The following is a 12,771-nucleotide window of genomic DNA, read 5'->3' on the forward strand; positions in this document are numbered from 1 at the left end:
ACTTCATACTATAAGACAAAGCAGAGTTCAGCCTACAAATACCGACGTTGGAGCAGGGAGATGGTGGTGAGGGTGCCTGCTCGGCACACCCAACCCGGGTCTGACTCTTGTCCATATGCTCCCCACAGAACAGCTGGTGGGCCCAGGAGGCACATGGCTCGGGTACCACAGGTACCTTGCATTCAACAAGTGCCCTGCCCAGTTAGCTCAAAGTGGCTGGTTCCCCTAACTGCCTTCTGAGCACTGCATGGGATCCCACCCTCCAACAACAAAATAAAAACAAGGCCTTTCTGACTGGAGAGGCAGAATGGAGGTTAGGCGTTTACACTGTACGTGGCCAATCTCAGTTCCATCCCCCAGTATCCGGTATCAACACGGTCCCCTATGCACCGAGCAGGGAGTAGCACCTGAGAACCATTAGGCATGGCCCAAAGCCCCGTCCACACCCCTTCCCCACTGTCATGCCCAAGTATAGGACCTTTATTCTAGCTGAAAATGCCACTTTTCTGGGCTGCCATTAAGAAACAAAAAGCACAAAGGTGCAGGCGAATGTTTAAATTCGTTGTTCAACTATTTTGCAATTAGAAATTCATTTTGTCTAGAAATCCTCATCAATGGGGCCCAACCCCACAATTCCTGCAGAAAACTCCCATAACTGAAAATATCAGTTGCTTCTTCTTATTTTTTTGGTTTTGGGTCACCCCCAGCAATAATACGCAGGGGCCATTCCAGGCTCTGGACTCAGGAATTACTCCCGGTCCGGTGGCACTTGGGGATCATATGGTATGCTGGGGATTGAACTCAGGCTGGCTGCATGCAAGGCAAGTGTCCTACCTGCTGTATTATGGCTCAGTCCCCGAGATCAGCTTTCTAAACCCACAGAACAACTCTGTGGCATCAAGAGCCATCGCCCTGAGCTGGTAGGCTTGGAACCCCTGAGCAGAGAGAAAGCAGAACTCTACAGTTGCTAATAGGAGCCAAGATTCATCAGGGTGAGCTTGGATTAAAAAAACCTTAAAACAAGAAAAAAAGTGGTATGTGAGCAGAGTTTTCATTGTTGTCTCCAAGACTTTTAATAGTGTTGTCTGGAGACAGGCGTGCAAAAAGTTCACAGCCCACACCTGGCCAAAACTTGTACTGTGTTTTGAACAAAGCATAGGTAATTAGCCAAAAGTTCCCAGTGAACTCTCATAAAGATGTATTTGCCACTTTTCCTTTGGGATAGGAGGGAAAAACTGGCACTCATGTTTTTGCCCTCTTAAGTTTAAATGTTTAAAAGGAAAAATAAGAACTTAACAGCAAACACCAACGAACCAAGAGGCTTAAAAAAATGCACTACTGGAAGCCTCAAAACAAGACCACATGAACCCAGTCCTAGACTCATAGTTTGGAAGAAGTTTGGCACTAAGAGTGCAGACTTTCCACATGTATGGAATGCTATTCCCCAATTGTGCTACAGTCATGAGGACAAAGGCCCTTTCAGAAGACTGAGAGGTGGGGAAGAGGATGGGCCACAAAGCTGACGAGATGTCTTCACTAGTCTGATGGCCTCAGTGCTGAGGAAAAGGGGACTCTTCAGAGCGCATCTAGCTTTTGAAGGTAAAAATGTGAATCAGGAAAGGATAAGCGCCGAGTATTTCTGAGTTGTGACAGGTACCACAGGAAGGGAGAAAGGATGATTCTGGGCTCTCCAACCAAGGGCCCAAACCCACAGTTCTCTGCATACACAAAACTATAGTGCAAGGACCTGAGTATCCCATCAGTATGCAAGATCTCTACCCAAAGGCCCCACGACAGGCTGGCTCAAATATGGGAAGGATGGAACAAGCTGAAACACGACGAAAGGATTGGCCAGTGTCTCAAAACCCAAGTTCTACCTAACAAGGCTTAGAAGTAGGAAACCTAAAGGCAGAGTTTCAGATCAGGACTATCTCTGGAGAACAAAGGCCAAGGACTGCACCTCAGGGTCCACTAATCTGTGGGAGCTTCTTTCCACTGCTGACCCAGTCTTCAACAACCCGACATGAAGACAAAATGAATCTTTTACTCTGCCTCCCCCCAGAAGTTGACATGCCCTGTACTGGAAATACTTAACACTTATTTTTATTGACCGGGTACCAGTAAGAACCCAGGGGTCCTCACTCCAGTTGCAGTGTTCTCTATAAAGCCAGTGCTTACTGAACAGCAGTGGGTCCTTAGAAACCAACTGAGCAAATGCCATACATGGAAACATCCCTGAGTAACACTGAATTGTTCAATGTTGGCTGGACCTGGGTTTTTTTTTCCCTTCTCTTCTGACAAAAGGTCACTGAAGGAATGACGTTGTTCGAGGACCCACTGTATCTCGTTATTCAAAGTGTGGGTCACTCAGCCCGCAACAGCCACCACGTAAGCTCACTGCCCAGTTCAGTGTTCTGGGGTTTCTGGGGTGTGTGCCTGTGCTTGCAGCTAGGAGGCATCTCCAGACTCTACAATACCGACATCCCAGCAGAAGCACAACAACTTAGATGGGAAAGTAACAGAGAAGTCAGCTAAGCTCAACAAACAAAATTATTAGTAGAGGCTCAACTAGCAAAAACAGCTTAGTAAACCCTCAGTGTGCCCACGATGAGATACAACAATTTTTACAAATATTCTTTTACTGAAGTAATTTTTGAGAATTCCATTAGCCACTTAGTTGTAACAATTAATAAAAACTAAAATATTTTGGGCCTGCTAAGAGGCAGGCCTACTAAGTGGGTGGTGGTGTCTAAGAAAATGGGGACAATGTGCGGGGAAGGTAACTTCGTGGTGGGATTGGTGTTGGAATGCTGAATGCCTTTAACAAATGCGTCATTTTTTTTTTTTTTTTGGTAAATCAAACTTTGGGGGGGGGGTAATTATACTTCGTTATACTTGGTAAACCACGGTGTTTAAATAAAATGGAAAAAAAAACCCCACAAGAACCAAAGTGTGAGTGACAAGACAGCAGCAGGGCATGGCCTGGGTGAGTCATGAGCATTTACAGTTTAAGTCACACTGCTTCAGGTCTGGCTGCCTCACTGCGCTAATGACTGGATTTACAGCCCCAACTTTTCTCACCTATGCAGCCTTCCTCGTCCACAAAGGTTTTAGATTTCAGCACCCGCCTTCGTTTTCTTCTGTTTTCTCCACTTGAGCTCTGGAAAAATCAGAATATGCAACATTAAGCTGGAGAGAAAAGTAATGAGGGGCCAGAGCAGTAACAAAGCAGATAAGTGCTTGCTTTGCTTACACCGATGCAGCACCTCTGTCCCTGGAGCCCCACAATGAGCACAGAGCCAGGAGTAAGCCCTGAGCACTGTAAGCTATGTGGCTCCCCCACCCCTCCACAAAAGAGATTTCTGATCCAGAACCATCACCCTTCAGTATTCCGCTGTGATAAAAGCTGCCTGCTGGGGAAGCAGTCCTACCACACTGTCGCTGTCTGTGCAGGCCTGGCGTTTCACTGTTTCCGGGAAACAGCAGCCTACTGACCAGCTGTCCGCCAACCGGCCTGCCAGGAGCTATAGGCACCACAGTTAAAGGACAACAGCACGAGGATGCCGTGGAGAAAGATGTAACAGACTCCCGATGGAAGGGCTGAAGGGAGGGCACAGCGGCTGTGAGGGGAGCGAAGGTTCTGGGGCACATGCCTCATTACAGACACAGGTCCCTTCAGACTGACAGGCCAACATTGCACCCCCTTTGTTTCGCTCCAGTAGGTATTCACTGAGATACCCATTTCTGGGCACCAACATGAGTTAATCAGTTTTCTCTCCAAAGAAAGAGAAAACCAGTGCAACATCCGAATGACAGTCTTAATACAATGAATTCTGGAAAATGATCAAGGCGGGGAGAAGAACTAGCACTTTTTCTCATTCTTCATCATCTGCACTAGGAGATGGAGGCGAGATGGAGCTGAAGGCCATTCAAAACTAGATTTCCCCCTTGGCTGCCAGCTGTTTCGACCTAGCGTGCTTTCAGTAGGGCTCCAAGAAACAACTGCTTTCAGTTGTTCTGCAATTTCACAAACTTTGCTCTCAAATGGGGAGATCTCGTTTTGTACAGTTCTGATAGCGCCCCTGACTCCGGAGGCCATACCAAACCAAACCAAACAAACACCCTGCTCCCAAGATCCATCTCTTCAACTTTCCCGAGAACACGCGTTACAGCCACAATCTCACTTCAGGTGAGGCGTGGGAACGGCTGCTTTCTCTGGCCTACGGAGATCAGAGGGAGACAAGAGCCACCTACTGGCATCTGGAAAGCGGACAGGAAGCAAGCTGAACACAAGAGTTTCAGGTCTGTGGCTGGAACAAGCGTGCCAATCAAGCTGTACCTTAATGGCAGGAGCCTCTGGCTCAGCCTTCCGCACTGGTTCCGGAGGTGGAGACGCTGGAGGTGGGGATGGTGACTCAGCTTCATAAGGCCGAGGAGAGTCTGGGATGACTGAAAGAACGAAACAGGCTGAGGTAAGAAAACTACGAAGCCTCCACTTGCTCTGTGAACTTCCACAGCGAGCAAAGGACAATCTGTGACCAACAAGGACACTGCACTTACTTCTACTGACATATATCAAGCATTAAGTTTTATACTCAGAAAACCAGAAAATCAAGAAGTCTTCGAGTTGGAATATACCCTAAGAGAACTTCTTAGCTAAATTTTATATTACAGGTAAGTCAAGGTATGAAGTAGTTTTATAAATATCCACCAACCAACAACCCTAGGTGATGCATTTCATTTCTATTATTTTCCTATACCCTCACAACCTTAGGAGACAAAAATCATACTAGATTGAGAAAACAGAGGTTCAAAAGGTGAGCGAGCTTGTCAAGGTCACAGAGCTTGCTACTGAAGCAGCGACGGGGAACACTCGGTTACAGAGGCCCACGAGAGAACGGGTTCTGGGCCTGGAACACAATGGGACAGACACGTGTCAGCTGCCTGTGGCCTGTCTGCCTGCCGTGCAGGACCCACAAGTGATGTTATAAATATCCAAATGGCCCTTGGCAGGAAAAGGTTCCCCATTCCTGGTTTGTCAGACCCAAGTCAGTCTGACTCCTCAGCCTCACCATTCAAATTATCCCTGGCTACTGGAGTGGGGCGGCGCCAGCCCAAAACTCCAAGTGGTCCCGGCCGCCGGAAGTCACGCCCTCGACCCACCCTCGGCGCCATCTTGATGCCACAATCCACAGAGAAGCGGCAGGCATTCTGGTGAGCAACGCGGCCCGGACAATGCTCCGGACCCGAATCGGGGCCAGCAACACTGGGGGGCCGGAGGGAGGAGGTGCCGCCAGCACACCTTCTCCAGATGGAACCTGGCGACACTGAGCAGCAACTAACACGGCTCCAGGATTCGGGACTGAGACAGATCCGAGCCGCGAGGCCGCTAATGCGGCCGTGCAACCTTTTCTAAAACCTGAAAACATACAATCTTTGAATGGAAAACTAATTATCAAATGCCTCCTTATTAGGGTTATCTTGTTTGGGGATATAACTTCCACAACAATAGTGAGTTTTGTGTTGAAATATGGAACGTAATCAAGGTGAAGAGAAAATAAAGTGAGGTTCATCAGTTATACAGTTGGGGTGGGGGGCGGGGTGTATACCGGGGATTTTGGTGGTGGAATATGGGCACTGGTGAAGGGATGGTGTTTGAATACGGTATAACTGAGACATAAACCTGAGAACTCTGTAACTTTCCACATGGTGATAAAATTTTTTAAAAAATAAAAATTAAAAAACAAACAAACAAACAAAAAAAACAAATTATCCCTGGCTGCTTTTACCATTCAGGAACAGACATTTTCTCTTAAGAGCAGTAAGTGGAGATAATCCTCAAATTACACCAGGTCCCTGCCACTCTTCCGTGACCATGATCTGAGGATTATTTGTAATCACCTGAGACGCTGGTTGGATGGAAACTTGTCGGCTGATGTTAGCAGCATAAACTTGGGGGGCTGGGGTAAAAGCCTATCTGAAACAATGATCACCATAACAACTCTCACAACTAAGATGTGTTTAAGAAGCTGCAGTCACCAGGAACAATTTCTAACTGACTGCCCCTTGGCTAAAACAACAATGAGAACAGGACAAAGGACCGCTGCTAGGGACAGGGTCTTCCCGAAGAGAGCTCTACCACAAGGATTCCATCTTTCTCAAGTTCCAGACAGTGCGGTCTCAGTATGAGGCCCAGGAGAGAGGTGAAAATTCCGAGCTGACCTATTACTTAACCATCAGAGAAAGTGCTCGTCAAAGCACTGGAGAGCAACTTAGCCAAAAGTTATCTCTGCCAGAGGGGGGAACAAAACTCAGCCCCCGCTCTTTATCATCTGTTATTAAAGGCTATCCACCTCTATCACATTTCTTCTCCTCACCAAACGAAATAATCCCACTCATATTTCTAATCACCCATGGGTATCATTTTTGTGGAATAAGAGCCAGAAGTACAGAGACTATTTCAGAATTATGTAATGAGGACCCAATCAACCACACTAATTCCTACTTAAGAGTTGGCTCCTTCATTAATATTAAAGACTCCAGTTAGTCCAACTAACTTGTGTGTATGCCTGTGTGTGTTGGGGACCAAATCCTGTTTGTGTGCACATGCATGCAGTGTTGGGGATCAAAGCCAGGGTCTCACACAGGCAACTCAACTGCTCTATCACTAAGCTACAGTGCTGGCTTTTTCAATATATTAGCTAATACATTGAAAGATTCAAATATTTGTCCATAATCTTCTCCAATCTTTTCCTGGTTGGAAATACAGAAGACTGTTCAAATTAGCATATATTATTCATTAATTCAATACCTTCCTGGGATCTGCATAGATTCCTCAACTCTTAACCAGTCAGAATTTTCTTTGATGTTGTTTCATCCACACACTTAGGAATCTTCATTTTGATAGTCTTGGTCAAAGCATTTTGATAAATGACATGGAACATGCATACACCAGCTTTCTTGTATGGATGTTCAAAATGTCCCACCCCATTCCAAATGACCCCAGAGAATGATCTTTGCTCTGGCGGGCAGAGCACCTCTCACCAGACAGCAAAGGCGGAAAAAATAGCATCTGAGAAGGACTTGGAGGGTCTAATTCCCCAGAGGAGTGTCAACTTCCTTGCACAATTTCTTAAGTCTTTTTATTTCTTTTGCACTTAAACTCTAGGTAAATATAATTTTTCAGCTAAATGTACAGTTGAGCTGAAGCCTATTTTGGGAGAGGCCCCTGTTACTTCATATAGCATTTTCTTATAGTTCTTATAGCACTTTCTGTAACTCTGTAAGCTCCAACCTAAACATCCTTCGACTGTTTAGGAGGTCCCTTTTTGGGGTCTGATTGCGTTTATGAGTCATTGATCTCTTGTGCTGTGGGTTCACTTTCGTCTACACACCTTTCTGTTGCTGAATTCCTTCCGACCAGAGTCCCCTCCACCTTCTCCCTTGCCCCAACTGGGTCATGAAGTCACCGAGAACTGATGATAAAAACATAACTTTCTCCAGCTGTTTTTCTCAAAATAGACTTTCCAAGACAGAATTCACTTGGTATAATAGCAGTTCAATCTGAGTATCTTTTCTTTAGTCTCTTCTCTATTTTCTGCTTGTCTTTGTTTTGGGACCAAATCCAGCAGTGCTGAGGGCTTACTCCAGGTGGTGTTCAGGGGACCAAATGAGGCACTGGATTGGCCATGTGCAAAGCGAGTGTCTCAGCCACTTGCTATCTTGCTGACGCCTCACTGTTTTACTTTCTACAATTAGGGAAAAGATCTGGGCTCTAAGAAGATCTGGCATCTTTTTAAAGGCATATTCATTTTCCATGTGAGGATTTTTCTATTCCTCTGCTTTCTTTCCTGACAGCAGAACTCACAACTTATAGTGGCATCAAACTACGATGCCATTTCCTATTAACAAAGACACTATGGAATGCCTATCTTAGCATCTTACTTATGTAGATAGAACCCTACCATAATATTACCCATTTTAAAAGATTCATATGAAAGTAACCAAAGGAATGTTTCCATTTTATTTATTTTTAAAGAAAAGGTCTCTAATAATAAGTATACTTAGTTTTCTTTCGTGTTTGTTATTCTGGCAAATCATGAGAAAATTATGGTTTGAGTGAAAAGCCGGGAATAGCTTTTAAACAGAAATAGGTGTTCTATAACCCCCAATGCTAAGATTACTAGAATTGCCCTGGCCCATAATAAATCACATTTTAGCTCCTTGAGCATCATCATAGAAAGAACTGACATCTGATATATTTACCCCAAATTCCTATACTAATGCCCTAATCCCAAATACCATGATGCTTAGAAGCAGGGCTTTGGGGGAGTTAATTACGTCCTAAGAGCAGATCACTCATGTATGAGATTTGGACCTTCAGAAAAGATAGGAGAGAGACAATTTCGCTGCCATGTGAGACTAAAGCAAGAAAAAGTAAACCAGGAAGAGACCTCTCCTCAGAAACTGAGTCAGAGCCTGCTGCATCAAGTCCGGAATTCTCAGACTCTGAAATGGTGAGAAATAAATTCCGTTGCCACGGCCATCTCAACTGAGTGAGTCACGCCATACTGAGGAAATGCCTACCTTCATCTTCACTGCTGTCCGTCTCAGGAAGTTTGATTCTTCTCCTCTTTTTCTTCATGTTTTCAGCTTCCTTCTTCTCATCATCAGATAACTCCATTCGCTTCCCCCTATGGCCAGACAGGAATAATGTGACCATGTACACAAACGGAACTGTAAGAATTCTACTATCACTCATAGTCTTAGTTCTAGTGGACAGAAGTGTCTCTGTGGACCATAAGGCTTCTCGGAATGATTCTCTGCTCATTGACAACAACCAGGCATTTCATTGGGTGAAGTGAATCAAAGTTTTTCTAGTTTTATAACAAACTCTTTTAAGTATTATGATACTATCTTTCTGAACTCTTTATTGTGGGGGATATGGGTAAAAGCTGGGGTGTTAGCTGGGTGGGTTAATTTTGGGGCCACACCCGATAGTGCCCAGGTGTTATTCCTGGCTGTGTGGTTGGGACCATGTGGTGCAGGGAATAGAATGGGGACTTCCCGCATGCAGAGTATGCACTCAGTCCTTTGAGCTCTCCCTCCAGTCTGAATTTATCAAAATTTTAAGATGAAAATTGTTGCTATACAACCCCCTTTGAAAAAGAGGAAACTCTTCCCAACTAATTTTTAGAAGTCACATACCTTTGATCCTGAAATAGTGCCAGAAAATTCTACAGCCTTCATAAATATAAAGGCAAAAAAAAAATCCTTACATTGTTAATAAAATCCAGCATTATATAAAAAGAACGTATCACAAACAAGTTTATTCTAAAAACAAACGCAAGGCTGGTCATGTGAAAACCAATCACTTAATTGACTATATCAGCAGAAACACCATATGGTCAGCTCACCGACTGCAGAAAAAGCAGCAGTCAAAATTCAACACCTTGTAGCAAATTACAAATAGAAAAGAATTTCTTCCATCTGGTAAAGGGCAAATATTGAAAACATACAGTTAAGATGATACTCAGTGATAATATACTGAGCACATTCCTGGCCTTGACCATCAACCACAAGCTGATGACCTCAAACAACGGGTGGAGATGCTGAAATCCAACCGTATCACAGGTTTCTGGGAGGCGAGGGCCACTGAACAGGGCCTGGACCCTCTAAAACGTCTGCATCTGTTAATGTTTTTGACAAGAGGAGCCCCAATGCTGCCACAAAATCCAAGTATTTCCGGGCCTATCAGTGCTGACAGTGTTCTTTAGAATTTCTTTCAACAGAGTAATTCCAACCAATATGAGGTAGTGTCTCAAATTCCTGGATCCATTTTTAACAGCTTGTGTGCTTTTTATTTTCTTTTCTAATTACATTTTACCACTTGAAAAATAAACTCATTGATATAAAAAGAAAACAAAGAACTTTTTCTTTCAAATTTGACAGGAAACAGGAACCCCCTCACTTGGCAATTTGAGGTGAAAAGTAGACAGACGTATAATCAGGCACATTTATACCATGTCCACAAATTTAAAACCAAGTAAAGGAGAAAAGACAATCATTTTAGTATTGCCAGGGCCCCTCCAAACTGGCCGTGGGCTCTAACCCCTCCAACTGGCTGACTCCACAGCTGTGCCTGCGCAGACGAGAGTGGGCTTTGTGTCTGGGTTACAGGGCTCTATCTCCAGGGCATTAAGGAGGATTTAGAACTCAACTGAGAACTGCCTGCTGTCAATAAGCCCAAACAGACCTGCTCAACCCCAGCAGAGACACACTTCCCCCACAGGCGACAAAATTTTCCTACCTTTTTTTTTCCTTCTGCAGCATCTTAACAGGCTCTGCCTTTTTGCCGGGTTTCTTCAGGCCTGCAGGGGCTGCCAGCTTTGGTTCAGGGACAGACTCTGGAGGTGGGTCCGCTATTTTCTCTTCTTTCACTGCTTGTTCTGAATCCAAATTGACTTTAAGTTTACCTAGAAGTAAAGTATAGCAGATGATATATAGCCTCATAGCACAATATTAATCTATCACTCCTGTGACAATCTAACAAGTGCCAGGTAATGTCAGGAGAAGGGATGAAAGGCATAAAAAGCAGTCCCTGTCCTAACAGGGCTCATGGTCCAGTCGAAGAACACTTCTTCTTTCAAAATACCATGCTGGCCATAAGTTTTTCTTTCTGCTTCCAGCTAATTCCTTACTGTATCAGACGCCCCAGCATCTGGTGATAGTAAAAGCAGGGCTTGGAAAAACCTAAAACAACTTTGTGAGGGATCATCATCCTCAGGTGCTAAGTGAGGAAACCAAAGTCAGAGGGATGAACAGACGTTTCCCAAGAATCTACAACACTAAAGAGTGACAAGAGAAAGTTTATACCAAGTTCTGACTTTCTTTCTCTAATACTGTTTAGCTTCTTTAAGCCCGGATACTTACCACCCCACTGATACCTTGATGACAGAATTAAGAGACTCTTCTAGAATGAGAAAGTTTGGTTCAAATCTGTCCTCACTCTGAGCAAGTTCTTTTACCTCAAAGTCCTTTTCTCTAAGAAAACTGGAGTAATATTTGCCCGATTATCGTAAGGGTTAAGAGAGATCTGTACGTGAAGTTAAGCATCTTACCCAAGGTAACAATATAGTCAGAATTTGAAATTAAGTCAGTTTAATCCCTCAAAGTCCTTACTCCTTATTCTATACCAGCTGAAAACACAAAAATAGAACTACAATGCAGCAGACTAAAAGAATCAAACAGGATGGGCCTGGCCTCTGAGAAATTACAGAAGAGGAGCCTTCCTGCTGTCTAAAGTCATTGCTAGTTTTTCCCAAGAACAGTCACAATGGGCAGGGAAGCCAGCACAGGGTCAGGGCACATGCTTTGAAATGCGCTGGACGCAGGTGTACTCCCTGGTCCTCACATGGGCCCTGGAGGGTCTGAGCAGTGCCGCAGTCTTGGGCCCAAGCATCGGACCATCCAAGCTGGCTGGCCAAGTCTCACCAGGACTGATGTCTGGGCCCCCTGAGCACTACCTGGAGAAACTCCCTCTCCCCCAAATCCAACACAATATCACAAAGTACTTTTAGAAAACTATAAATAGCAGAAGGCTTTGCAGTAAATAGCTCTGGTTGTGTGGCATCAAACAACCAAAGAAACCACCTAGTATAGAAACAATAAAAAGGCTGACACTATAGTCTTGGCTTTTACACACAACTTAGTATAACCACCTTCTAATGTGTTATGTGAAAAAATAGATGGGTAAAAGCGTAACGTACAATCCTTCTAGTTTTCATTCTTGAAGACCCAAGAGAACCCCACAGGCCCTTGGGCAGGCACTCTCTCTTGCACTTACTGTTCAAGTACCAGTACTTCAGCTTTCTCCCAACTGCAAAGAAGAGTAACTACATGCCCAGAAAGCCCAACAGGTAGCGACTACCCACCAAAATTAGTTATCTGAAGTTGCAAGTATGCCTTTAAGGCTTAAGCACATTTTGCATAGTATTAGTTTTCACTAGCAGTTTCTATCAAGTTCCACCATTAGGGGTCGGGGAGACAGAGAGGTGGGCTGGAGTACATGCTTTGCATGTACGGAGTCGCCCTCTGGCACCGAACCATCCTATGTGCAATATCAGGAGCAACCCCCAACTGCAGAGATGGGAGCAGTAGACCTAGGGTACTTCCAGATGCGAGCCCCGCCCCCCGCCGCAAAAAAAAAAAAAAGTAATAACAGTATCATTAGGAGGTGAAACTTCCAAATATTTCCTACTTGCCTCATGGAATAAGGATTCTTTCGAAGGACATTCTACTAGTTGGTTACAACTGCACCACTTCACTGGGTAACCAGGACCAAGTTTTTCTATTTTTGTCACAAACCCTTGAAAATACTATGGGATTATCTTTCTGAACTCTTTCTTTTGGGGGTTAGTTTGGGGGCCACACGCAGCAGTGCTCAGATGTTATTCCTGGCTGTGCGCTTTGGGGGCCGTGTGTGCTGGGAACAGAGTGCAGACTTCCCGCAGGCAGGGTGTGTACTCAGCCCTTTGAGCGCTCTCTAGTCGGAACTTATCATCAAATCATCTGACAATTCAAAGTATCTCCTTTTAATTCTTGAAAAAAATATAAAACACCCTTTTAAGTAAAACAGGTGATGAGGGGCTGGAGAGATAGCACAGCGGGTAGGGCGTTTGCCTTGCACGCGGCCGACCCGGGTTCAAATCCCAGCATCCCATATGGTCCCCTGAGCACCGCCAGGGGTAATTCCTGAGTGCAGAGCCAGGA

The 12,771-nt window shown here is 44.7% G+C and overlaps 1 protein-coding gene across 4 annotated transcripts in view; it reads right to left on the bottom strand.

The window, feature by feature from the left end:
- Positions 1 to 12,771, bottom strand: part of LOC101540601 (DNA polymerase delta 3, accessory subunit) — a 49,240-nt gene that overhangs the window by 3,428 nt on the left and 33,041 nt on the right. For all 4 annotated transcript variants that reach the window (XM_055143513.1, XM_055143511.1, XM_055143515.1 and 1 more), the window contains exons 8-11: positions 10,310 to 10,475; positions 8,587 to 8,693; positions 4,340 to 4,449; positions 3,082 to 3,160 (exon numbers count right to left, since the gene is read on the bottom strand). In XM_055143513.1, coding sequence (XP_054999488.1) covers positions 3,082 to 3,160; positions 4,340 to 4,449; positions 8,587 to 8,693; positions 10,310 to 10,475 — 462 coding nt within the window. The remainder of the gene's footprint in view (positions 1 to 3,081; positions 3,161 to 4,339; positions 4,450 to 8,586; positions 8,694 to 10,309; positions 10,476 to 12,771) is intronic.

This window comes from Sorex araneus, chromosome 6 (assembly GCF_027595985.1).
Source record: "Sorex araneus isolate mSorAra2 chromosome 6, mSorAra2.pri, whole genome shotgun sequence".
NCBI classification, from domain to species: Eukaryota; Metazoa; Chordata; class Mammalia; order Eulipotyphla; family Soricidae; genus Sorex; species Sorex araneus.